This window comes from Amblyomma americanum, chromosome 1, assembly GCF_052857255.1.
Source record: "Amblyomma americanum isolate KBUSLIRL-KWMA chromosome 1, ASM5285725v1, whole genome shotgun sequence".
Lineage (NCBI taxonomy): Eukaryota > Metazoa > Arthropoda > Arachnida > Ixodida > Ixodidae > Amblyomma > Amblyomma americanum.
Window position 1 is genome coordinate 96,381,665 of NC_135497.1, and position 26,832 is coordinate 96,408,496.

The 26,832-nt window shown below is 43.5% G+C and overlaps 1 protein-coding gene across 1 annotated transcript; it reads left to right on the top strand.

Annotated features, from left to right (window-relative positions):
• The first annotated feature begins 3,492 nt into the window (after positions 1-3,492).
• Positions 3,493-26,034, top strand: LOC144113295 (BEN domain-containing protein 6-like). Its single transcript, XM_077646284.1, has 6 exons — positions 3,493-3,759; positions 3,862-3,947; positions 7,217-7,300; positions 8,800-8,885; positions 11,665-11,881; positions 15,979-26,034. The coding sequence occupies exons 3-6, from the start codon at positions 7,294-7,296 to the stop codon at positions 16,056-16,058; spliced, it is 390 nt and encodes a 129-aa protein (XP_077502410.1). The 5' UTR covers positions 3,493-3,759; positions 3,862-3,947; positions 7,217-7,293; the 3' UTR covers positions 16,059-26,034.
• The last annotated feature ends 798 nt before the right edge of the window (positions 26,035-26,832 follow it).

The following is a 26,832-nucleotide window of genomic DNA, read 5'->3' on the forward strand; positions in this document are numbered from 1 at the left end:
TGTCGACAGGTCCCGGATGTAAGCGGTGGCGCTGTTGTAGCGTGGGCTGTTTTGTTGTTCATGTTGTACCTGCAAGGTTTGGAGGCCAAGCTAGAGGGGAGCGGACTAGGTTTCAACCTATCTTTTTTCAAGCAAGGGGAATTGATTAAACAGACATTACCGGGACTAATATATGCGGACGATATAGTGATAATGGCTGACAACAAGGAAGACCTGCAGAAGTTGTTAGACATATGCAGTACAGAGGGAGATAGATTAGGCTTCAAGTATAGTAAGGAAAAATCTGCAGTCATGACATTTAATGAAGAGGGCGGCGAGCATAGAATACAGGAGTTCGTGCTAAAGGTAGTGAATGAGTACAAGTATCTTGGGGTGTGGATAAATAACAGTGTTGAGTATCTGACAGAGCATGAAAAATATGTAATGAATAAAGCTAGTAGGAATGCAGCTGTCATGAAAAATAGGGCACTGTGGAATTACAATAGGTATGAGGTGGTAAGAGGGATCTGGAAAGGGGTGATGGTCCCTAGCCTGACTTTCGGGAATGCGGTCCTGTGTATGAGGCCAGATGTTCAAGCAAGGCTGGAAATTAGGCAACGGGGAGTAGGGAGGTTAGCTTTGGGAGCACATGGCAATACACCAAATCAGGGGGTACAGGGTGATATGGGATGGGCGTCTTTCGAGAGCAGAGAGGCTAGCAGTAAGATAGCATTTGAGGAACGATTGAGAAGGATGGAGGAAAAGCGGTGGGCTAGGAAAGTTTTCAGATACCTGTATATAAAGAATGTTGACACGAAATGGAGAAAGCGAACTAGAAAATTGACAAGCAAATATCTGGACAGCAGTAAGGGGGCAAATCAGCAATTATCGGTTAAGAAAAAGGTTAAAGGAACAGAGAGAGCTTTGTGGAAAACAGGGATGCTGACGAAATCGGCACTAGAAACATACCGGACCTTTAAACAGGAAATTGTCAAAGAAAATATCTATGATAATTGTAGGGGAAGTTCTTTGTTGTTTGAGGCCAGGACTGGAGTTTTGCGGACTAAGAAGTATAGAGTCAGGTACCAGGAGATAGACACTTTGTGCATTGCGTGCGGAGAGGAGGAGGAAACGGCTGAACACTTGATACTTTTCTGTAAAGGGCTTCACCCTACAGTGGAAGGCAGCGGGGCTGACTTACCCAAGGCATTGGGTTTTAGGGATAGTGAAGGGAAAGTGGATTTTAAGAGGTTAGAAGTAACCAAGCGAAGGTTATCTGATTGGTGGCTAAAAGCAAGACAGGAGTAAAATTTCACAAGACATGGCTAGATGGCTTGAGCCACCGCCCGATGTAAAGGGTTCAGCCGTATCCATCCATCCATCCTGTAGGCTCGGCGCGCCCGCGCGCGCGGCTAGCAGTCCCGCCAAGCTGCCTGCAGCTGTTTGTTGCTTTTTGTGCGGTGCATTTTTCCTCTTTGTGAGTTCGCGGCGTTAAGACTACGGTCATGCCGAATCGTCGGCGTCAACGGCATTGTTTTGCTCCCGGGTGCAAAACGGGATACCAGTGGACGAAAGGCGATCAGCCGTCGCTCTTCGCTGTGCCAAAGGATGAGAACCGACGGAAGCAGTGGGAACGCAACCTTCATCGAAAAGATAAGGTTTTGGACGAAACCTGCTGTGTGTGTGAGCTACATTTCGAGCCATCATGCATTGTGAGGGACTTTATACACATCATTGACGGCAAAGAAGTCCGCATCCCGCGTGGAAAGCCGGAACTTTTACCCGATGCGGTGCCAACTTTGCTGCCGAACGCGCCGAGCTGTCTGTCAAAGAAAACACCGCTACAGAGACCACCTAGAAAGAGGAAAAGCACAAGTACATATCCTAATGAAGCGAAAAGACCACAAAGTAATGCTTCCGACGTTAACAAGGAATCGAGGTGTCCGGGCATTGACACTGAGAGTAGCGTGTTGGCGAACGACCAAGACCCTTGTGAAGTTGACGAAGCATCTGTGCCGGACGATTTTTCTAAGCTGGATGTTCCTTCAAAGCCAGGACAGTGAGTTTACTGCAATTTGTGACAAAGGAGGGTTGCTCTACCCGTCTCGTGTGCTTTTTTTGATGGTGAGAAGGCTGGAAAACCTTTCACAACTTTTTTTAGCCAGGAAAAGCTGTGCAGTAACAGCATAGTAGATGTTATGGTGCTGGGAAAATCTCAGATTTCATGTGGTGTAGGGTGCAGCAAGCACTCAGAGGCGCTCACAGTCAGCATTCTCAAGTTTTATGTTTTGACAAGGCTGCATTTTTATGTTAAATCAATCAATGAGTCGCGAGAAGCTCGCAGGAAAAAGAAGCTTCATGCTAACATGGGCAAGTGCTCATAGTCGTGCGGCTAAATGTACTGCGCAAACAAGAAAACACGGCATTCCTTTGAGAAATTCAAGAATATGTCTCACACTGTGCATACATAGTTAGAGCGCTGCAATAAAGGAGTGCTTTGTTTTATAAAAGTTATTTTATCTTGTCTTGCATTCATCAGCGTTTATACATCGGTGGCAATTGACCCTTCGTTTTGATGAAAAAAATGCATGCATCAAAACAACAATTAAAACAGGGGCATGAAATCTAAACTTCGACGAAAACTCGTTCGGTCAGGTAGAAGATTCATGTAAAAAGGAAAGGAACGCCGACCAAAGGTTGTTAGAAAAAAAGACGTTTCGGCTTCCCTACGGAAGCCTTGATCAGAGTTATCAAGGCTTCCATAGGGAAGCCAGAACGTCTTCTTTTTTAACAACAACCTTTGGTCGGCGTTCCTTTCCTTTTTACAAAACAGAGGCATGCATACCACACTTAAAATTATCGCATTCACATATAGTACGCTGTACACACAACGGTCTCTAAGTGAAGCGTTTTTTTTTAATTCCAATTTCTTGTTGCCCCGCCCCTCTACTATAACACTTCCGATGGCTCAAGCTGGAGTACACTCGGCCACGTTTGCCGACAGCTTCGAGTTGGCCGCTGGATAACCCCGATGATCGATAGAATGTTTGCTCCTCTCCCTGTACTCAGCCTTTCCTATGGGTGGCGATAATACTACTATGCACTAACGTTGAAATATGGGAGCCGTACCTGCAAAAGAGCACGATCAGCGTTGCGAAGCATTAACGGGGCCGCTCGTCCGCACCACCGCGCTATCGGCTGTTGGCTACTACTACATTTAATTTTCTTGATTCGCCGACAATATCTGTGTACAGCTTCACCTATTTGTAGGACCTGTTTTAAAAGACAGCGCCTTGCTTATTTCTCCGACGATTCTATGCACAGCGCGCATCCACGGCGCGGCGCGCCGCATTTTTTACAGCCCATGCTCTGGTGGCGCCATCTGGTATCGTCGACACAAGTCGCCTCACCGCTGGCCGCTCCCTGAACCCACTACCCATATTCTAGAGCACTGTACCCTAGCTTTGCCGGTTTCGCGCCATTTTCAATGACTCCTGCATGGCCACCTGTCACGCTGCTCAGTGCTCACGCGACTCCGCTGCCGCTCAAACGCTTGCGCCAATTTTTTTATTTTCATTTCACCATGACGCACATACTTTTTAAATGGCTCAATGCGGATGCGTGGGAGGTGTACCCCATCAGAAATTTAGCCGACGTCGAAGCTGGCCGCAAACTAATTGAAAATCCGGCCTACGTCGACAGCATTGGCAGGGAGGGTTTTCAAAGTTTCCTGCGGTCCCAGCCAAGATGACTCGCACGACGCCTTCATTCTTGCCGTAGGTAAATACTGCGGAATATCGTATCCAAATAGGCAGTCTTGCGCAGCATTTAGTAATAGGTTCTAGTGATCATTATCCTGCTGCTTTTTTTTTTTTTTAACAGGGAACGAGAAAGCCCTGGAGAAACGGCGCAATGCTGTGCCACCCGACGTGGAAAGCCTGGGCGGCCAACGAGTTGGTTTAGGCTACGTAAGTTCAACTATGCACCTCATATGTTTGCTTATGCTTGCGCGTTTGGCTTTTGCGTTTTTGTTTCCAGGTTATCTTTGGTATTATACTTGATTTCATATAATTGCATTTGACAGTATACACAATGCATTATTCAACAACACAGAGTTATGAGCTTAGAAATGTTAATGGCTGTATGTTAATATTTATGGCTGTTAGTCATGTTGGGGCAATTATACTTCTAGCCTTTAAATTCTATTCAGTAAGTCCACCTGTGTACAGGTGCGGACTGAAGTAAATACAGCACACTTCTCTGTTTGAGGTGTATTAACGCTTATTCCATCTGAAGTTGACAGACTATGTTCAAGTTCTACTGTACTACTGCTACTTGGATACACATATCGCACCTTCATATTTCCTCTAAGCTAGACGAATCTTCATCTTTTTAGCCTTGGTAGATCCACCAGCTATCAAAGGGAACTCATGAACCCTGTGTCTCTTGCCTTCTGTTTCTTGCCTGCCTGACATGCGTGCAAGTAAAGAATATGCAGGCACACATCTCAACAGAAAGATGGCCAAATTCAGTTCATGACGGCTCGCTGCAAAGTGAAACTATTTGCTGTAAGCTATTAAAGTGTGATTAATCCTGAAATGAAGTAGCTAAAGGAATGGGTGGGGATTTAGGCATGCATGGATTTAGGTACTTAGGGGTTAAACCAGAAAGCACTCCACACGGAACTCAGTTTAACAAACCCTGCTTTAAGCAAGAAAAAGCTTTTTGCAACAATTTTGTATGTTCCATTTACTTCTATGCATACTTGTACTATGTTTTAATAAGAAATGTAAACGCTGTAAGATGAAAACTTAAATTAAATTTGTAATAAGTGCGTAATCACTCATTAGCACCCACCCGAGCACTGTCATGCATCTAAAATAGAAAGTTGCAAGCCGTTACAGGAACTTCTTACTAAAGGAAAATCCATTCTGGTTCGGTGGTTGAACCTGGGACCACAGGCTGTCAAAGGGCAGTTACTCATTCCGTTTACCAGGACACTTTTAGTGCGCTAGCACTTACAGTGGCCATTCCTCGTATTTGGGCATTGTCTATCGGTCTGCCTCTCGTTTTGTCGGATGCCGGTTTTGTAGCAGACTGCTCACCTGCCCACCACACCAGGCGGCAGCCCATTTAACCGTGAGAGGCTGCTCGGGAAGAGCAACCTGGGTTGCACCCCAACCCAGGCAACCCAAGTCCCACCAATGGCGACACCTGCCATAACAGCTGCCTTGTGCCACTGCGCCATTGCTTGCCTACCCACTGGGTGGCTTACTTAGCAAACTATAGCCAACGGTAACCAGGTGAGAACCTGGTGCGCTAATTAGGCGGCACCGCCTCCTATGTGCACCGAGCTAAATGGAATAAGCAGCAGTGGTTAGGAGAACATGGTTCGAATGATGCTTGCACAGTAGCTGAACGGGAGAAGACGGTGTGGTAATTAGTAGGTAGCCTGGCACCACCTAGTAGGTCGTAGCTCCAACCGACAATTGTCGTCATGCTAGTCACCTAAATCGACTTGACTTTTTTTGCAACTACGACCTTTCTGTGAAATCTTTGTGGCTTTTTCATGCAGCCGTATGGCTGCACTTGGGTGGATTCTAATGAGTATTGACTCCCTTATTTCATACCTGCTTCACTTTAGAGGATTCCCTGAAAGACGTTAGATTAATTTGAGTTGAGTTTCTTGACTGTGGAGACAATGAACAAAGGCCGAAGGTGGTGTTCACTGCGGATTTTCATTTATGGTTCATAAAACTGGCTCTACTGCCACTTTTTTTATTCATAATTCTAGAGCAACCCCAGTAATTTTGTAGTCACTTATGAGTAGGATATAATGGCGTATAAAAACTATGCCCCAGTGGCACTGACTTTAGAACTGAAAATACGTGGTTTCACATCCCATTGTTGCCGAGAAAAGTCCTGACGTCATGCACATTATTCTCGGTACATGGCTGTTTTTTAATTGTGCTTCTGAACATTTCATGAAAAACAACTTCCTTACAGTACACGTTTTTGAGTGGGCGACGTGTGTAGAGAAGCGGTTTTAATGGCCCTTATATTTTTTGTCTAATGTCTTCACTTCTATCCTGCAGTGAATTTTCATGCTACAAAACTGCAGTTCTTACAGTTCATTCCATGGGTAAACCATAGCATTTCAAAGGCAGTCGGAGAGTAATGACATCATGACTTAATTCATACTGGATAGGTATGCTGCTGTTATCTTTGTTATCCATCCTCATATGTGCTTCTTTGATGCATTTTGCCAGTATCATTTCCACATGCAAATCCAATGAAATAAGCTTCTCGGATTGCATCACAATGTTGATACCAGTTGCTGCATGAGCCACAATCTTTGGCACCTCTGCATGAGATGTGCAGGCTCCTTCACACTTGAAGGGAATCTGGGAGTGCGTGGCCGCCCTGCGTCAAGTAACGCTGCGGGCTAGATGCAGCGAGAATTGGTGCTGCGATGCGCATGTGCAGAAAGAGCAGCCGGCCATGGTTGTTTTGCACGTGGGTCTTTGCAGCCGATTCTCCTCGGCTGTCAGCAGCAGCAAAGCGCGGCGGCGACACGCTTCCAGTTTCCCTCTAAGTGTGAAACAGCTTGTGCATGGATGTGAAAGGACAGAATTTCACAAAAAAAGAAACAGCTGCTCATTATTGTGCTCTAGTTTGTCTTTTCAGTTATTGAATGCTGGATGCCTTTTTCGTAGCCTTCATATGTTGCACCATGTAGGTAACTCAGTAGTCCTCAACTGCTATTTATTTGAGCCTCGTGTTCCAATTCTATAAGGTGTGAAAGGTTATGCGGGTGCTTGTTGCTCTGAAGTAACGATTCTCATGCTTGACACAAAGTGAACACTAATGCAGAGTACAAGTTTTGTACTTTTTTCATAGTCATGCATGCTTTACTCTGTGCAGTGTGGTCATTAGCTTCCTTTCTTTTTTCAGTTTGGCTACCTGTTCTGGGTTTGCAATGTGAATTTGAGTGGTAACACTCAAGTTTTACCGGTCTGCTTGAATGCTTGAAATGTCTGTTTGGTCATGAAGTACTTATTGCCTTGGCTACTTAAGCATGAGCAAAATACTTGAGTAGACTTTTTTTTTTTTGTAGCTGGCAATTTCAAACCCTTCCTATGTATCATCTGCTGTATTTAGTATTTTGCTATTGCAATTTCATTTTGTTTATATCTTCTACTCTGCCCTCACATGCGTCTTTGCACACTCCTCACAGGTTTCCATAACTACTGAGCAGACGCAGTTGAAAGAGCTGGTGTCACAACTGGAGGAAAAAATGCCAAGCTAGAGCAAATGCTTGGTATGTACACGTCTGCGTGTGTCAATTCCTTGCTTGGAAAGTCTTTTTTTCAGTAATTTCAGAAAAGTGTCATAGCTATTCAGAAATTGAGCCGTAGGGTAACACACATCAATATGAGGGGAATTGGCTAGGCCATTTGGCGCATGACACAAAAGTTAGCAGTGCACTAGACAGGCCTTTGCTGCGTCTAGTACACTGATAGCTGTGGTATGCCTTAGTTAATAGATTAGTTGTTCTGCTGCTGCCTCAGTGATCCTGAGGTCACCTTAAAGCATGTGTGCAAGAATTGTTTGGAGTGCTTAATTAAGAAGGATGTAGGATATAATGGCATATTAAAACTATGCCTAAGTGGTTTATAAGTAGGGCCTTTTGTTTTCAGATATAACCCGATTTTACAGAATTCTTGCACCCCGAACATATCTCTTAAGAACTGGGTTAAAGACATTTTTTTTTTTTTTTTCGAAAATGAGCCTTCTAGACTATGTCAGTTTTCCAGCTTACAAAGCTGGACACAGCAAGAAAAATTTGTGGACGTTTAATGCTTATTCCAGAGAGGTGTCTTTGTTCAACTGGGGATCTTAAAATTTTTTTAATGCTTGTTTTCATGAGGTGGATGAATTCAAAGATAAGTCCAAAAAGGGCGATTTAGAAGCAAGAGGCAAAAACATGGCTACCGACCAGCTGTCTTAACAGAGTCGCTATATTAAGCGCTACCCATGCTAATAACACCCTGGTCTAAGGACCAGGGTGTTAGATTTAGATGGAGGCAACATGCTAGGTACCCGTGTACTGCGGAATTTCAGTGCACGTTCAACAACTCCAGGTTGTCGAAACTATCCCGAGCCCTTCACTATGGCATCCCTCATAGCCCGAGTTGCTTTGGTGGGACGAATTAGACTCCATAAAACCATAAACCATGTCCTTGTTTGCTACAGGTTGCCTATACTTTCTGAATAAATCTTAGGTGACTCTGCACACATCCAATCCTCATCTGTGTCCTGCATTTGTTAGCACAGTATCAGGCCAATGTATTATAGCACTTATTGGTTAATGTTTGTTTGAGAGAGATGGCCGGTATAAAGTACAAATGCCTGGTTGTGTATTTTTGCTAAAGTTAGAAGGAAACACGCATGTGTCACGTGGGTCAGTAGTCCAACTGTGCATCTTGTAGATGGAGGAATTACGCTTAAAAAGGGGCTGTCATAAACATGTGCAGTACCGTGTATTTGGAACCTGAAATGGGTAGGCACTTTTTTGAGGGACCTAAAATTTGTTAAAAATATGCATAGTTCGAGTTAAGGGAGTTTGTTTAACCCTTTAAGGTTTACACATTGAACTCATAGCTTTCATGACCCTTGCAGTGATTTTATTGATTAGGTGAATTAGCACCATCCTTGTCATGATAACTGAGGTGTTGCAGTACTTATGTACAACTGCATGCAGAACAGTCCTGGTCAAAGGAATCCACAAAACTGTGCTTGTACTGGCTTTCTAATTAGATGCAGCAAAGATGGTGGAAAGTCTAAAAAAAATGGTGGACACTATGGAAAAAATGCCAGCACGGACTGCGGAATCTCCCTCTGAGGTTTGTTACGTTTAATTTTGAATTTCACTTTGCATGTTTGTTTTTTCATGTGTGTCCTGATGGACAACCATCACCTTTCAGGTGTTCAATTATTCATTGTGTTCTTATTGGTACATGTAGCATTTGACTGAAAACTTTTTGTTTTGGTTTATTCTGTGAACAGGAAAACTTGAACCGGGCACCAACAAGATATCCCAGCAGGTCCACTGTGTTCATTCATTGAAGTTTTTCACTCATTAGCTGTTGGGAGAAGTTTGGCAGCATAATGGAATTTGCTTTACGATAAATTATAACTGGAAACTATAGGTGCTCTCTGGCACTTCCGGTGCCATGCGACAGTATTATTCATTTGCATGCTTAATTAGGCTGCCTTATTTTTTCTTGAAAGCAAAAACTATATCCTGTGCAAGTTTCATGAGTAATGACGAAAATGATTTCCCCTCTGCAATTTATATAAGTAGTTTTGGTCATTATTCAGGAAAATAGGTGGTATTGCTATGGCAGCAAGGAAGGGCTGTAAGCAGTTTTGCATGATTGTATACTCAAAGTAGAACTGTTGATGTGCGTTGCAAGTGACGAAAGTAGAAATAAGCTTTATGCATTGCTTAGATTAGCTGTATGATATAGTAAATGCTTGCATACCATATTTACTTGTGTATAGGTCGACCTGTGCCAAACTCGGTGTTTGATCAATATACTGTAGTCAGCGAGAACTTATTTGTCAGCAATTAATGTGAAAATGGTAGTAATAATTATGAGCTCTGCTTGTAGAAGAAATTGCTGTCATCATTTATCATTAAAAAGAGGAACTCAAGCTAAATGAGATAGCCAGCAGACAAAAATGAAAGTGGAAGTTTACTTCTAAAAACTGGGTTGAGCGCGAAGGTGTAGCATCACATGGCCTGCGCATTGATGGCAGTGATGGAACTACCACTCAATACTCGCGGTAGCCAGAACATACTTTTTCATTATGCCCACGCCTGGTTTCGTGTGAGTGTCCTACAATTAACCTAGTTAACCGACTAACTCTTTAAACATGTGATGATAGTGAACAAACAGTGCTTAGCTAGAAGGCACTGAGGAGTTGGTGGTTCTGGTCTGCAGAGGCATGTAAGCTAGCGGAGCAATAACTAAAATCACATAACTGCGATGCTTATCCTTATCCAACAGTACCATTGTTGCAGTATCGTGCTCCTGGCTTCCCTACTTAGTTTAAATATTGAGTGTAACTCGCATTTAACAGCCAGCTGGCTGCTTTTGCATGCAAAGAATACTGACTTTCGTCAGTTAAAATTGAATTTCAAAAACTGAATTTCGCGTACTTTTTTTTATTGGTTTCAGCTGAAATATCCAACCCCTAGATGTAACCTTCATTCGCTGGTGTAATGACATACCTGAAGCTTTAAAGGGACACTGAGGAGAAATTGAAGTTGGCTTGTATCCATAGAATACCAGCTCCTGATCACAAGAACGCCACTCTTCCTGAAAACAAAGCTCTTGTAAAGTAGAAAATAGCAAGAACCAAAATACAGGTATCGCCACCGCAGGCCAATCTCGCAAGTACAAGCGTGATGACTTCCTAGGGCAAGAGGCGCCACCATGGAGGAATTTTCTTTACTTCATGGATGTCATGAATCTCTGAGGCTTGCAAAGGAAGGTTGCGCACCGCACCGCTACCTGCCAGAAATCACGGAGTCTCCGTTTACGTCACGTTTCACGTCACTCCGTTCTGTGTCGTCATAAGAGTTCTCCGTGTCGTCATAAGAGTTCTCAAGTTTGAATTGGATCGGCGGGAAAAAATTTTTGAACTTCGAATCCAAATTTCTTTGAAATAAATGCATCTTTCGCTCCCGGACAAGCGTCAACAAAGCCATGAAATGCCGAACTATCAGATATTGCTAACAAAAAAATTTTGATAGGGTTCTCCTCAGTGTTCCTTTAAGACTTCCATAACTGGCTGTCATTTCACTAGATTCCTGATGGCTCTCCATGCAGGGTCAGCTTGATTTTGTTCTCGGGAACACTGATATGTTACCCTTGCTGACGTGAAGCCAGTTTATAATTAAGCTCTTTAGTAATTAGATGATGCAGACGACTTGAAATAAATTAACAATATTATTTCTACACAGTTATCAGTTTACTCCTGTAACAGCAAGATTACTGAAACATGAGGTGGAAGGTCTGTATTTTTAGATTTTGGCTGTTTGAATTTCTTGACTAGAGAAATGTCAAGGGGAGTAAAGTTAATGTAAAGCTTAAATTATTCAGTGATGAAATCGTAGCTTGTTCAGCTAAATTATAAGCGCCATGAGTAAAAACCTGTTTGCACGCCGTGCTACACTGTTATTAATATAAAGTTGCAGTTGCAACTTATATACCGCTGTATACTAAGTGGTATATAAGTGGTCGTTTTACTATGAAATGTGCTTGAAGATTATGTAGACAAAAATGTGAAGGCTAGATGCAAGCTGAAAATTTCAGGTTTTCACTCTCAGCTACACATTTTGCAGTGGTTTATCAAGCAGCACATCTGTATCTGTGAGTATAGTTGGCACTATAACTATGTTTTCTGAACTGTTTGAAAACGTGATTTTCATGGATTGACGCAGTATCAAATGTCTTCATGCCAATAAAAAAATAACGCCGTCATTGGGCTACACTAATGGCAACGGTTTGCAAATGGTGCAGAGGCCATTAAAAGACTAAATTCTTGCAGATGGCTGGTATTGACAATAAAACTGCCAGGAGTTACAAGCCTTTGCTTTCTTCTTAAATGTAGGTCAACATTGGAAATGGCGTCACCATTCCAAAAGTGCTGCTGGACAAATGGAAGGCTATGTGCCCCACCCCTCCGAGATTTGCGTGGGCTCTTCTCAGAAGCGTATTTACTTCAGAGGAGCTTCAAGGATGCTCCTTATTTGGACAGCGGAGCAACTTGTGGCCAGGAGCTCCAGTAAAACCAGCGCTGGACAAAAACAAAGTGGATGCCATAATAGGTATGTTGTCCTGCATGCAACAAATTAAACTATAGCCGCCGCGGTGGCAGAGTGGTTACGGCTCTCGGCTGCTGGCCCAAAAGACGCGGGTTCGATCCCGGCCGCGGCAGTCGAAATTCGATGGATGCGAAATCCTGGAGGCCCGTGTACTATGCGATGTCAGTGCACGTTAAAGAACCCCAGATGGTCAAAATTTCCGGAGCCCTTCACTGCGGCGTCTCTCATAGTCTGAGTCGCTTTGGGACGTTAAACCCCCATAAACCAAACCAACTTAAACTGTTGGTTTGTTGCTGTTGTAAAAAGCATATAAACCTGCCTAAGTAAAGAGGGGTGGCACATGACAAGGTACGGAGTGGTTGCATGCATCCTCACTTGATGCAGTCATCACTGAACTTACATGTCCAATATGTTGTAGTTTAAGAACAGGACTCAAATTGCGACGTCTTAATTTTGAAGGAAGCAGCTGGTCGTATAGAGATCTTATCTCAACGGTAACCTTCCTCCTAGCACCCTCATTAAGTCACCGAAACCATGCATGGGATGGAATTCTTTGTGGTCAGAAATAATCACCTTTGCATTTCTTAAAAGTAATCAGTCTGTCGTTACATTTTTAACCTCATTTGGAGGACAGTCAAGCTACTACTGACAACATTCTTTGCTGTTGGTCACCCTTCAAACATTTCCCTTTTGGCACCTGCTGAATGAGTCAGTTGTGGGAGGGACAGTTGCTTCTGAAACACCTCTGTACTCCCTTTGGGATGCGAACCTGCTTATCGAGAATGCCACTGAATCTTCAACTTCTATTTGCCGATAAGTACAGTAAACTGACCTCAGATACATTCTGCATAATTTTGCTTAGAATGTTTACTTTCGTTTTGTGGAGTCAGCATTTTGCCCAAATTATTTGCGGGACCAATTTTTTTTAGTTGAGTATGACTTGCTAAAATTGAGCAATTTATACTAATTTATGAACATGTGGAGTTTTCATGTCATGTCTGTAAAATGTAAGTGCAAAATACTTGTCACACTTTTATGAATACAGTCGAGCCTACTTACAATGACCAGAGTTATAATTACGGGTTGGACATTTTGATTTAAACAAAAAAAAAATGACAAAAGTACGCCGAATTCACTTTGAAATTTGGTTTTAAGTGAAAAAGTTGTGTTTTTGGCTTGCAAGGCATAGCTAACTGGCGGCTTAATGCAAGTTACATAGCATTTTTGGCTTGCAAGGCAAAGCTAATTGGCTTCTTATTGGGAGTTACACTCACAAATTTTAAAATGAACTAACTAGGCAAGCCAGGGGCATGATGTGTGTTTGAGGCATTGCTCTCCTAGCTTACACGCTGCTGCAGGCAGGGAAGCATAATTTCCTCGCTGTCTTCTAGCTAGGCACTGTTTCTTCACAATCATTACCTGCTTAGAACAGATAGTTCGTTAAATAGGTTAATGAAATATATGTAGGACGTTGACATGAAACTGAATAGGCGTCACAAAAAAGTATCTTTTGGCTAACACGACAACTGAGCGGCAGTTCCATCACTGCCATCAACATGCAAAACCACGTGATGCTCCGCCCGAACACTCAACGCAGCACAACAACCCAACAATAACGCGTCAGCCTAGTTCTTAAAAGTAAACTTCCACTTCCTTTTTTGTCTGCTGGCTATCTCTTATAACTTGAATTATTCTTTTAATGAAGATAGCAATTTTTTCTACTAGCACAGCTCCAGGTACTCCCATCTGCACATTACTGGTAAATGAATTGTTCAGAATAACAAATACCGAGATAGACTATTAATAACTTGACCACTTGTAATTGATATAGACTTAATAACTTAACCGCACATAATTGCTATATTAAGTCACTGAAAAAATTCAGTATTTCATTTGTCGAAAATAATATTTGGCGAAAAAAACCGAAAGTGGCGTCCTGAAATAAGCGAAAAACATCCGCCAAGTTGTCGACAAGTAAAAGTCGAAAAGTCCAACCCATAGTTATACGAACACTTGCTTATTACGAACAAAGAGGGAGCTACCGTCAAAATATGTATTATTACTTTTATTTTGGGGAGTCAGCATTTTGCCCAAAATAGTTTCCATCTTAGATAAATGAACAGCTGTGGCAGCACTGCTTGGTTATAAGGAACTAAGAGGCACTGTAAACTCCCTCGCATTGTAAAAAAAAAAATGTCTGTTTCTCGTCTGTGCAGAGACTGAAGAGTGCCTCCCAGCTTCCATGATTGCCCCTAAAAATGTGCCCACCCCCAAAGAACAACAAGAACGGTGACATTGAAATTGCAGTTAACCGCCAGCCAAACGCACCCCTACAAGCTAAAAGGTCGATTGGTTTATGTGCATGTGCTGGTTGGATAAAGCATCTAAACTTTAAGCGGAAGCCTCGAAAACGTGACACGGGGCAGCATGGAAATTGAAACTACTGCACACAGCCAGCGGTCAACCAAAGGCAGCGATTTGAAACGTTTGAGCACCAGTCGAGAAAAGCACTCCTGGCCCAACCGGTCACGTGGTGTACGTTGCCTGTGCAATTCAAGCTCTGCCTTCAGTGCTGTGCCGATGCATGCAGGTAGCGCACAGACAGCAGACCCACATGCGTAACGGTAGCTTCGTTTCTGTATCCTTACACCTTTATTGAGGAATGAAGATGAGGATGCCGACCTTCTGTAATCAATTACCATGAACACTTAAGTCGCTCTCGTATGCTGCAAAGGTCTCGGCCAGCAGCACATGATAGTGTTTGAGAGCTTAATAAAGCGTCTTGATATAGTCTGTTTTGAAGAAACAAATTTAGCTCAATGGTATGTTTAAAGAAATAAATGGCACTTTTGTTGGAGCGTTTTCTGGCTGTACTAGGCCAAGTCCACTTAATACGAACTTTGGATACAACAAACGCAATCTGCGTGACTTTCAGATTCGTTATAAGGGTGTCTGACTGTATTAAGGTGTGCTTTCACATGCGCTTGTGGAGGCAAGATAGTTATGTATCATTTGACATGCCCAAATATCTTGCCTCTGTCCAATTTTCAAGTGTTTGTAAGTTTTAGAACAAATCAAACTTCAGAAACCGAAGGCATGGATCAGTGTGGATGGTGTTTTGTGGCTCACTGCGAGTGTACTGAATTAAACTAGGATGATTATGTACGATCTTCTGCAAATAGTAGAATGCCTGCTATAAGGTGCATGTTAACATTCTCAATGAATTCTTAGGGCCAAATATTAGAATGCTCCTGAGCTTATGAAGTTGCAATTTCAAAGCTCTAGATGGCTTGAAAGGAAGAGATGGTTTGTCTGTCTATCAGATTCTTTATATGCAGGGCAGCATTTAATGTTCATACATATCACTCTGAGACAAGTATGCTTATGCGTGCACATCACGGCCGCCACGCTGGCTGAGTAGTTAGTTATATTATGGCACTCGGCTGCTGACCCAAAAGACGCAGATTCATTCCCGGCCAAGGTGGTCGAATTTCGATGGAGGCAAAATTCTAGAGTCCCATGTACTGTGTGATGTCAGTGCACGCTAAAGAACCCCAAGTGGTTGAAATTTCCAGAGCCCTTCACTGTGGCGTCCCTCATAGCCTGAGTTGCTTTGGGACATTAAACCCCTCTAAACCATATACCGTGCACATCACTATATGCAAACTCAGCTGCACAAAAATAAACCTGTTGAAGTTGTCGAATTTGCAGGCTGTAGGTACAATCTTTAGCGTGGACAGAGCCACTATTTTGAACGCAGAGTTACCCTACTGCGCAATTGCAGAGCGAGTGTTTGTACAGTGAAGCCATCAGTCAGGTCAAGAAGTGAGGTCAGGAAGCATGAAGGTAGCAATGTGCCTAAGGTAAGAACACTCTAAGGGAGTCCTCACTAAGAGGTCCTGAATGAAGGTAAACCACTCTTAAACTGAGACAAGGAGTGTTCTAAATTGTGGTCCTTAGTTGTGCAATGCCTTATATTACATCATCCCCTTTGTGGAAAGAAGCTGAACATTCCTTTTAGAGCGTTTTTTTGTAATTTATGTTGCTGGTGTATATATATATTTCTGCACAATTCATTTAATTCTTTTTTTTTTTTGCAGGTTACACATGCAGCCTATTCAATACCACTGACACCAAAGTCAAGGCAAGCTTGGCCACAATGCTCGCTAAAGGGAAATAATCTGTATGTCGCTGTTACTTTTCTAGTCATCTGCTAGTCATTTTTGTTTCATGTATACTGTATTTACTCGCATAATCCTCGCACTTTTTTTTCCTGAAAATCAATGCAAAGTTTGGGGGTGCAATAATTATGCGGGGAAAATTTTCGCGCAAATGCTTCAGAGTGTTAAATTCAAAGTTCAATGGGTGTGAGTACAGGGTCAACATAACCTCAAGGTACTAAAGCGCTTTCTTTGCCGCACGCAACCTCACTATCACTACTCGCGTTGTGTCGTATAGCGTCCTGCAGGCAATTGCACTCATGATCAGAGTCGTGACCAGAGCTCATGTTGACACTGGAATTGGTGGTCGCTGCGGCATCGATTTCTTCAGCTTTCGATTCTTAGTCGTCGTCCCACACAAGGTGGTCATCAGTCGCATCCAGGGCGTTCGAAATTCCCGTTTTTTTTTTTTTAAAGCTTCTGACCACCATGTCTGCGGCAATCGTGTTCCATGCCTCTGATACTCAGCTGCACAGCAGCTCCACGGACGGTCTTCTGATCTTGCTGCTCGGCGTCGGAGGATGTTGACCTTCAGCCATCCATGCTGCGTACATCCTCCGGACGTTATCTTTAAATGGCTTGTTGAAAGATGCGTCAAGAGGCTGTAGCATTGATGTGAGGCCGCTGGGTATAACAGCCAGGTCCGCGCACAGTTCCCTCAACTTCGCCCCAACCGACTTTTGAAGATGGCCTCGAAAGCTATCAACCACGAGGAGCGACGGAAAAAGATGCGCTCCGGGTCACCGCCCCCACGCAGTCTTAATCCAGTCTATCATAAGGTGCGCAGTCATCCACCCTTTTTTTTGGACGCGCACGTGTACACCAGGGGGGAGCTTTCTTTACGGCAGGGTCTTCCGCTTGAAAATGACGTACGGTGGGAGCTTCCGCCCGTCTGCCGTCACGCCTAGCATGACCGTGCACCTGTTTTTCGGCACCTGTAGTCCTGATGTGCACATTCCACGCGCCTGTCTGTCCTACTGTCCTGCTGCTGGGCATGTCGAAATTCAACGGAGCTTGGTCCGCGTTCTTTATCTGGGAGAGCAAGAAGTTTTTCTCATGCCGAATCCTGATGAATCAATGAAGTCGACGAATTTTTCTTCATAGGCTGCGGGCAGGTGCTGGCAAAGCGTCGTTCGCCTCCTGAGCGAGAGTCCATTGCGCCGCATAAATCGTGTGGCTCACCCGAAAGTCTTGCACCGGGATGCCCTCCTTTCTTGTGATTACGAGCGCGTGGTTCCGTATCAATTAAATTTACACAGTGCACCCATCCACTCGTCGAGCCTTGATATATTCCAACAAAGATGTTTTACGGCAGGAAATTTCCCACTCTTCGGTCCACGGGAGGCCCGGCGCGTCTTACTGGTCGTCTTGAGTTGATCGTGCTGCCGTCTCCTATACCGGACGCAAAACTCGTTGACGCAAAACTCGTTACATCTAGGGGTTGGATATTTCAGCTGAAACCAATAAAAAAAAGTACGCAAAATTCAGTTTTTGAAATTCAATTTTAACTGATGAAAGTCAGTATTTAACTGATGAAAGTCAGCGTACATACAAATCATGAAAACTATACACTTAACGTTGCGGGCCTCTTAAATTGTTGTAAACACACCAGTCATAAGCTGATGCAGACATCCAATGCTCAATCATGCTTAGACACCCCACGAGTATATGCGGTCCAATTTAAATCAAAACAATTTATTTATTCAAAAAAGTTCCAACATGCTAGAAGGAACAAGAAGCAACTTTTATTTATGTTGTTAATGGACAGCCATGAAGAACAAAAAGAATGCTGCCAAAAACACAATACATTACAAAGGAAATGACAAATAGCGTGCATCTGTGATGCTTCTCACACGAGCACTCAGTGCCATGCCCCGAGCACTGGAGGCAAAGCAATGCATGGGATCTCAAAGGTGATCCCATGGGAAGCAATATGCGGCACCAGTGCAAAGCACCACATCACTTCTTGACATCCTCGATCATCAAGTAGCTCCTCACTTTCCTCCAACAATATTCATGGAGGCTGTCGAGCTGCTTGGACCCATCCTTGCTGGGGTGGCACACAACTCGCTCCCTCGCAACGCCTGCAATTTGCATAAACCCGTGCAGGTCCTCAATGCGTCGCAGTCCTTTTTTAGCCATTTCAGCTGCCTGTGCCTAACTGACAGCCAGCTTGTCGGCGAGTTCCTCAAGCAACACAGGATGCCCGGTGACCCGTTCCAGACCTTGGGCATAGTACCTGCACGAGTTTTAATGATGCCCTAAAATTACTGCCACACAAAAACTTCAGGCTAGGGAGGGCTCTAGAAGAATCATGTGCAAATATACTTTGAATAATTTACTGCTATAGAATTCTGAAATATACGTACAGAATGAAACAAGACAAAGGAAGAAATAGAAATGACTACTGATATCATGCATAGAACAAATATGCATGAGTTTGTTAGCTGACACCAGTAAAGAAGAGAGAACATGCAGCAACTCCCCTTTTTAATTTTAAATCCTCAGCTAGCCTCTGCCTAAGGATCACTAGTATAAAAATTTGTGCAAAATACGATGTACTGTCACACTCAAGATAACCTGCAACAAATGAGATGCAATTAGAGCCCCGTTCACAAAGCAGTGCAACCCCGCAGTGCTAAAAAATGAATTTCGCCGCTGGTGAAAAGGGCAATGAACTGAATGTCTGTACATGTACTCTATATGAAAGTGCAATGATTTGCTATAAAGTGGAAACCTCAATTAGTACAGGCCGGACATGCTGCAAGTCGTACTGAGCAAAGTAGTACGTAATGAGAGAGAGAGAAGTGAAATGAAAGAAAGGAAAAAAGGTAGAGAGGCGGAATGGGGTGAGGAATGCAAACCCCATATTGCCGGTGGCTGGCACATGCCATGGTAACAAACGTCACAAGACCAGAATTTTGTTGGTATTGTAATTAAGCAGCCCTATAATTCTGATAACAAATTTCTATTATGCACTTTTGATTTCAGACCTCTAGAGTATGAAGTGAAGCTATATGTGGAGTGGGATGCTACGGGGTAACACAACTACAGTAAAATTCCAAACAAGCGCCGCCAACCAAGCGAGGGCCCTCCTAACATCAATGTTTCACATTTCCACACCGTTGCCATCCCACAAGCTCATGCTTAGCTACAGAATCTATGAAAAAAAAGCAGGAATTTTGGAAACGTTATGGGGAGTACTTTGCCAATTGCAAAATGCATAGTATTGCACACTGCCACACATTGTGTCAGATTTTACAAACTACACTAAAGTGAAGATGGGAGCTTCGATTCATGTTGATTGATACACTGTACAGCTTTGTTCAGACCGTATTTGGTGCATCACAGCCCTGATGGCTGCTGCTGGATAGGATTCCATTACTATTAATACTAACTGCATTTAGACATCTCACATAAGCTTTGAGAAAAACAGCTGAGGGAGTGATATAGTTCTTCAGGACGTATAATGGATAAATGAAGCAACAATACATTATAGTGCAATTAGTAGTATGCCACCTGCATAATACAAGGTGATAAAAAATGCAATCAGTGACAAGGCTATTACCTTGTCAATTCGTACTCTCTAAAGCTCTGCTGTATTGTATGCAGAGTAAGACAATGGTTTGAACAAAGAATACATTGTTTATGATAATGCTGACACGTTTTGCTTCAAGACAACCACCTATACATTAATATCATTTTATACGGTCAATACCGTCAGGATTGACAAGAGAAAAGGGAAAGAAAAAGGTGCAACACTGTGCATACAATTGTGATAACTCATGACTTGGAAGTAAAAATTAAAAAAAAAGCTTTTATTCAGGATACCCTCAAAGACCCTCAGTTTGAGGGTATTACATGATGGGTAAAACGCAACTACATAATAGGGAATACAAATAGGCAAACAGAAATGGGATAAACTCCACAAAACAAAATAAGGTACCAACATATTAAAAAAGGAGATAAAAATAGATATTTCCGAGGAGAGAAAAAAAACAAAATGATACACGAAAAAGACAACAATGAAACAACAAATCAGGACAGAGCAAAACGTCGGGAAGAAATTGTATACATCAATAGTGCAACAGTGCTCACAAAAACGGCACCAACTACAATCAGCATTGCTGGAAAAGCTGCAAGTGTAGGTATTACTAGTTTTAATACCACAATGACACAAGCACACAGTTTAGTCAGCCTTCTAGCACAAATGAAAGTATGGTCACCACATGCAGCTAAAGCAAATATGTGGTCGAGAGTAATGGAAAGTTAATGCTTGGGTATTTAGGTTGCAAGAATAAAGAAAAAACTGCAGGTTTTGCTTAGTCTGGTAAATGGGAAGGTGCTCACTGAGGACAGAGCAGCAAGCTATGGAAAAGAAAATTATAGGCTTAACGCTTAGAAAAAGAAAGCAGAGTAGGCCAGGGAACAAATGCAAATTAATGATACCCTTAGTCTAAACCAAGAAATGTGCATGGACAGGGCATCATGTAATGGGAAGACAACCAATGGTCGTTAAGGGTAATATGGACTGGACTCCAAAAGAAGGCAGAAGTAGAAGGAGGGCAACAAAGAGACAGGCGGGTGGATGAGATTAAGAAGTTTGCAGGGATAAGAGGGCTGCAGCTGGCACAGGACAGGATTAAGTGGAGAGATATAGGAGAGGCCTTTGCCCCGCAGTGGGCATAGTCAGGCTAGTGTTGCTGATGACCTTGTCATTCTTGCAAATGTACCTTAGCTGTTTTTCAATTTGAGTGAACTGTCTTGATTAGTTGCTTCTATGGCCTTGGTTATTCCTACACATACAATTTCAGTAGTTATCAGTAAGTTAGAGGGGGCATTTCCCCACTCGCACCTTTTGGTTGTCCTTGGTCATTCCTGAGCAATCAGTACAAGCGTCCTCTCATGCTGGGGCAGTGTTTGTATCAGTTGATTATCACTTTGTCTACTCATGCCTGTGGCTATCACTTCAGATTTTCAGTGAATTATCAAATACTCCTTTGCGGGCTGTCATTGTAACTCTTACTAAACATTCCAACTCATGTGGCTGTTAAAAACTTTACAGCACAGCTCTTAAGCGCTAGTTCCTGAGCAGCACCACCACCTCCCCTCGGTGTAACCGAGTGAACAAGGAGCACAGTTGAGAATGAATCGGAGCAAACGCAGAGTGCAGTGAAAGATGAAAGACAATGATAGCAAAGAAAGTGCGAAAAAGAAAGCAGAGGAAGGTACGGCGGTAGCGTGAAGAGAGCTTCACGGTGGCGGCCCACGGCGCCACAGTAGTGCGCTGCCATCCGCGAGGCTCGGCAATGGCAAATTGCCATGCGCGCTGTTCAAACTGAAACCCAGAGATGCCTCCATTTGGCACTGTAAGCTTCGTATGCAGTCGCCTACAGTTAAAGTAGCATAGCAGCTGCACTCAAATTTTTCTTTATTGAGAAGCAAACTCGTAGGCCATCCTTTAAATGCTCACTAAATACATGTAAATCTTAACGCTTATTTATTGTCGGCTTTGCTAATTTTCCCATTGACAACTGCCATATCTATGTCACAAACGTTGCAGTGTTTCTCTCTCCATTAGTGATGCTTTGTTCACAAAGCCAAATTTCAAATTGTTTCCTTTTCTGATATGAACATGCAAATATATGGACTAAGAAAATTTTTCACAAGGTTGTTACTGATTTATCTGCTGTATGGTATTTCATTTATTTCACTCTTAAGAGATAGAGTACACTACAGAGGGGAGGGGCAAAGAGAATAAAAAGCAAACATCAGTAAAAACACAAAAATAAACAGTACAACAAAAGCGAATCAAAATTACGAGCTGATATCTGATTATAAGCACAGAGTGGCACAAAGACACAAAGTTCAATGTACAGGATTTCAAATTAATATGAAGAAGAATGCATATCTTCAAAATTTCTAGTTAGCATTTTGATGATGCTCACGAAAACTTCACCTCACAAGTCATTTGCAACACTCTAAAAGGTAGAGCTCTCTCATCTATTCAGGGCCAAGGAAGACAACAAATAGTCCCTCAAATGTCGGAACAGTGTTGTGACTATCCTTTAAAGAATTGGTTTGGTTTATAGGGGTTTAACGTCCAAAAGCGACTCAGGCTATGGGACGCTGTAGTGAAAGGCTCCGAAAATTTCGAACACCTAGGGTCTTTAATGTGCACTGACATCGCACAGTACACGTGCCTCTACAATTTCGCCTCCATCCAAATTCGACCACCGGGGCTGGAATCAAACCCGTGTCTTTCAGGTCAGCAGCCGAGCGCCATAACCATAGCATGACAAATTATAGTGGTGAGTGAAAAGGTAGTTCAGGGTGGTTTTTTGAAAGTGTAGACCTCCTGCATGTTTGCAAACAAACGTGGAGGTGCTGCAGTCTCTAGTGGGCTTGCGGTAGGCCAGAAGCCAGGAAGAGGGTGTCACGGTGGAGGTGTTGAGTGCGAGCTTTTAAAGCTTCCAGGATTTAGCGCGAGCTTTTAAAGCTTCCAAGAGAGTTTTCAGTTTCTTCGGCTTACAAGAGTGATTCATGCATAACATGGTCATTAATCTTGAACTACGTGGGCTCACGTTGACCACGCATGGCGTGTTCAGGGAAGAGCTCAGCACTAAGCATTGTGTATGTGGTTGGTAGTACGCAGGAAGCGATGCTCACCGCAGCTGTGGCCTAGTCGTTCGAGCATCCGCCTCGCGTACAGGAGGTGCGGGGCGCGATCCCCAGTGCCACCGGGTGCCCGCCGGTGATACGATGGGTATAAGCTTTCCCCTGCCTGTTGCTCGGCTTCTTTACAGTGAAATGCTTAGGAAACGGGTCTTTCACCCCTCTTTGAGTATAAGAAAAATACCATGTGCCATGGTGCACTTTGGCCACAGATGCCCTTGCGCCACAAAAAAATCCATAATCGTTATCAGAAAGCATTGCTGCCATTGATTTATACTCAAGACATTGAACAAAATCATTATATTGACACGCTGACAGCATGCTCTTACTGCAGGACGGTTCTTTTCTTGCAAACACGCTTCATGATCATGCACAGCCTCATTAACCAGTTTATAACTCATCATGCATTTCAGAGAGCTAAATGTTCTTATGTGGATTTTCACACATGCTAATGTGCGCTGTTCTAAACATATCAACGTGACCATGCAAGAGCGGCACAATTTATCATACCCCTCTACGTGAATCAAATAAAATTATCTCATCCATTTTAAAATATAGTCCCACGTAAATAGTCAACGCTCCCTTAAATGTTCGTATAATTTCCACACTCATTAAAATATGCTGTGCAATCAACAAGAATGCATTCCTTCGTCGCAAGTCCTTAGTCACAAATGTTAACAAATGTTAGGATAAGATTAAGAACATTTCAGTTAGTAGATTAGGAACATTTCAAATAGCAGTGCAAATTAAAATGATAGTGGTAATTACAAGACAAAACAAGGAGCTGCATGTACTGAAAAACAAACACAACCTGATGTTTATTTTACAATACTGCCAGCCGCCTTTTAGTGGCCCAAGCAGCAGTGGACAAAGTACTCAGCACTTATGCATACAGGCGCATGTGCGATACCTATACATCGAGCTGTGATGAACAATAAACAGATACAACAACTTGTATCGGCAGCAAGGCATGGGCAAAGTTCTACATACTCTTGTGCGTTTGCCAAAGAACATAGGGGATGATGATGCACACAGCAAAAATGAACATCACACACACAGCAGTCACAAACAGTGGAATCAAGGATAAGTCAAGAGGAGCAAATGAACATGTAATAGAGAGAGCGCACAACCCGTGTCTTACAACAGAGTAGATACCAATAAAATTTTAGCAGAGTGCTTCAGTCAGATGAAGAGATGGGCTTATTATCTAGACTGCCATAGTGTGGGCCCCAGCAGGCACAGGACAAGGTTAACTGGAAGTCAATAAAAAAGGTCTTCATTGGCAGAAAATGCAATTCAGTTGGCGATTGTGATGTGGCTTCTTTCAGTGTTGCATTTGCGACGCCAGCTTTCTTCCACCACCTGCTGGACATATGGCACGCCCAGTTGCCCGCATCTGCTTATTCTTTTCTCTAGTGAAAAAATGCACGCGTGTCCTCAGAAAGAAATGAACGACTTCTGCTGTCGTACTCACAAAGTGAGATGTACACCCAACAGCAGCTGAGGCAGTACGGCTGTCTAGCAGAACCTTCTCAACAATGTTCATGTACACGTTACCGCAAGCAATTCTGTCCACTGTAAATGATTCGATGTGGTCTTCCACAATTTTGAGCAGGGAGATTAGCTGGTTTGAAGGAACTTGCAGATATCCCTTTGACCTTACAAGTATCAGTCCAGAAGGGTTCTGTTGGGCAGCTTTCAGTGTTTCTACGCAACTCGAGCAGCATCCGCATTGAGCCATTTAACAAGTATGTGCGTCATGGCGAGATGAGAATAAAAAATTGGTGCAAGCGTTTGAGCGGCAGCGGAGTAGCGTGAGCACTGAGCGGCGTGGCAGGAGGCCATGCAGGAGTCATTCAAAATGGCGCGAAACCGGCAAAGCTAGGGTGTCTAGAAGGAGAGGTGTGAAGAATGCGGTGCGCGGCCCATAGAGAGGGGTGGCCCCCTGCGCGTTACGGCCGCCAGGGCCAAATCAAGCGCTGCGGTCTGGGGCCCCAACCGACTTTTGAAGATGGCCCCGAAAGCTATCAACCACGAGGAGCGACGGAAAAAGATGCGCTCCGGGTCACCGCCCCCACGCAGTCTTAATCCAGTCTATCATAAGGTGCGCAGTCATCCACCCTTTTTTTGGACGCGCACGTGTACACCAGGGGGAGCTTTCTTTTTGGCAGGGTCTTCTGCTTGAAAATGACGTACGGTGGGAGCTTCCGCCCGTCTGCCGTCACGCCTAGCATGACCGTGCACCTGTTTTTCGGCACTTGTAGTCCTGATGTGCACATTCCACGCGCCTGTCTGTCCTACTGTCCTGCTGCTGGGCATGTCGAAATTCAGAGGAGCTTGGTCCGCGTTCCTTATCTGGGAGAGCAAGAAGTTTTTCTCATGCCGAATCCTGATGAATCAATGAAGTCGACGATTTTTTCTTCATAGGCTGCGGGCAGGTGCTGGCAAAGCGTCGTTCGCCTCCTGAGCGAGAGTCCATTGCGCCGCATAAATCGTGTGGCTCACCCGAAAGTCTTGCACCGGGATGCCCTCCTTTCTTGTGATTACGAGCGCGTGGTTCCGTATCAATTAAATTGACACAGTGCACCCATCCGCTCGTCGAGCCTTGATATATTCCAACAAAGATGTTTTACGGCAGGAAATTTCCCACTCTTCGGTCCACGGAAGGCCCGGCGCGTCTTACTGGTCGTCTTGAGTTGATCGTGCTGCCGTCTCCTATACCGGACGCAAAACTCGTTGATGCCGAAGTGTCTGCTGGTGGCGCGGTTGCCATGTTCTAACACGGGCTTAGTAGCATTTAGCTTAGAAGCAGCTGTGTAGCCTGCGTAGGGCCGCATGGTGAAGCGGCACAAAGAGCATGGTGTCACACGGAAACAAGGCCTACGAGACACCTTCACAAAATGGCATAGCGGTGGTGCGTGGTGGCAGTTTCACTTTCCCCCTCTGTTTCACTTTCCCCCTCCGCGGTACCGCCGCCTAGTAGCGCGCGTGCCCAACCATGTCAATTAGTTGTGGCCGTGGTGAATAGATGGCACTTGCTACGACAAGCAGACGACTTGCAGCAGTAATTTTGGGGGTGCATGCATTATGCGAGTAAATACGATATATAGAATAAATAGCTGAGCTTACACAAGTTCAAGGCAAGCTTGTCCACAATGCTGCAGCTAAAGAAAAATAAACTGTTTTGTTACTTTTCTAGCCATGTACAGCAAAAGTCTTGCTAGTCATTTTTGTTTAATATGTGTATAGAATAAATAGTTTAACCTATCTTGTGTGTGCATCTATATTTTTGCATGACTCAAAAAATAAACGTGCACTTTGCATGCACCTGAGGTGCGTACCATTAGTGAGCAAACAGCCAACGTTTAGAGTGTTCTCACACATGTAGACGAAGCCATTGTGCATGTGCATATGGCATATTTTTGCTAGAAACTGCAGTCTCTAAACATTCTTTTGGCTCAAATCTTCTAGCAGCTCTTCAGGCTTACACATATAACCTGACCATTAACTATGCATTGATGTAAAGTGTATTAGATGTTTTGCATGCATTTTTGCAAAACAAAAATGAAGACTCGATGTTTACTACAAAAGTGTATGCCTACACAACACAAGCGAGAATTGGCATTGAAAATTTCGTGTAGGCTGTTGACACTTAAAAATTAATATAACTCAATTGCCTGCAGGTAATATTTATGGGCTAAGTAATGCTATTGAGCTGTCAGAGAAATTAATTTCGCCCAGAAAATTACAAATTACAAAGGTAAGAATATCTTCTGTCTGTTTCTGAAGTCTGTGGCAAGTGTACTATAAGTGTATGGCCATAAATCTGTAGATTGTCTTTAGACAAGTCTTCTGGCTTCATAGATATGTCTATAGACAATCTATAGACAAAAGTCTACTGGTTTAATAGACATGTGTCTATAGACAGAAGTCTACTAAAAGTGTATGGCCATAAATCTATAGTCGGCTACAACTTAAGAAGGCAGCGGCATTTGCCCCTCAAAGGCGGATGCACACGAGCCTCCGCCAATAGGCGCGCACTTCAGGTGACGTCATGAG

Coding starts and splice junctions, on each gene's coding strand:
- LOC144113295 (XM_077646284.1), top strand. Junction 8,886..11,664: donor CTGCGGAATCTCCCTCTGAG/GTTTGTTACGTT, acceptor TCTTAAATGTAG/GTCAACATTGGAAATGGCGT. Junction 11,882..15,978: donor CAAAGTGGATGCCATAATAG/GTATGTTGTCCT, acceptor TTTTTTTTGCAG/GTTACACATGCAGCCTATTC.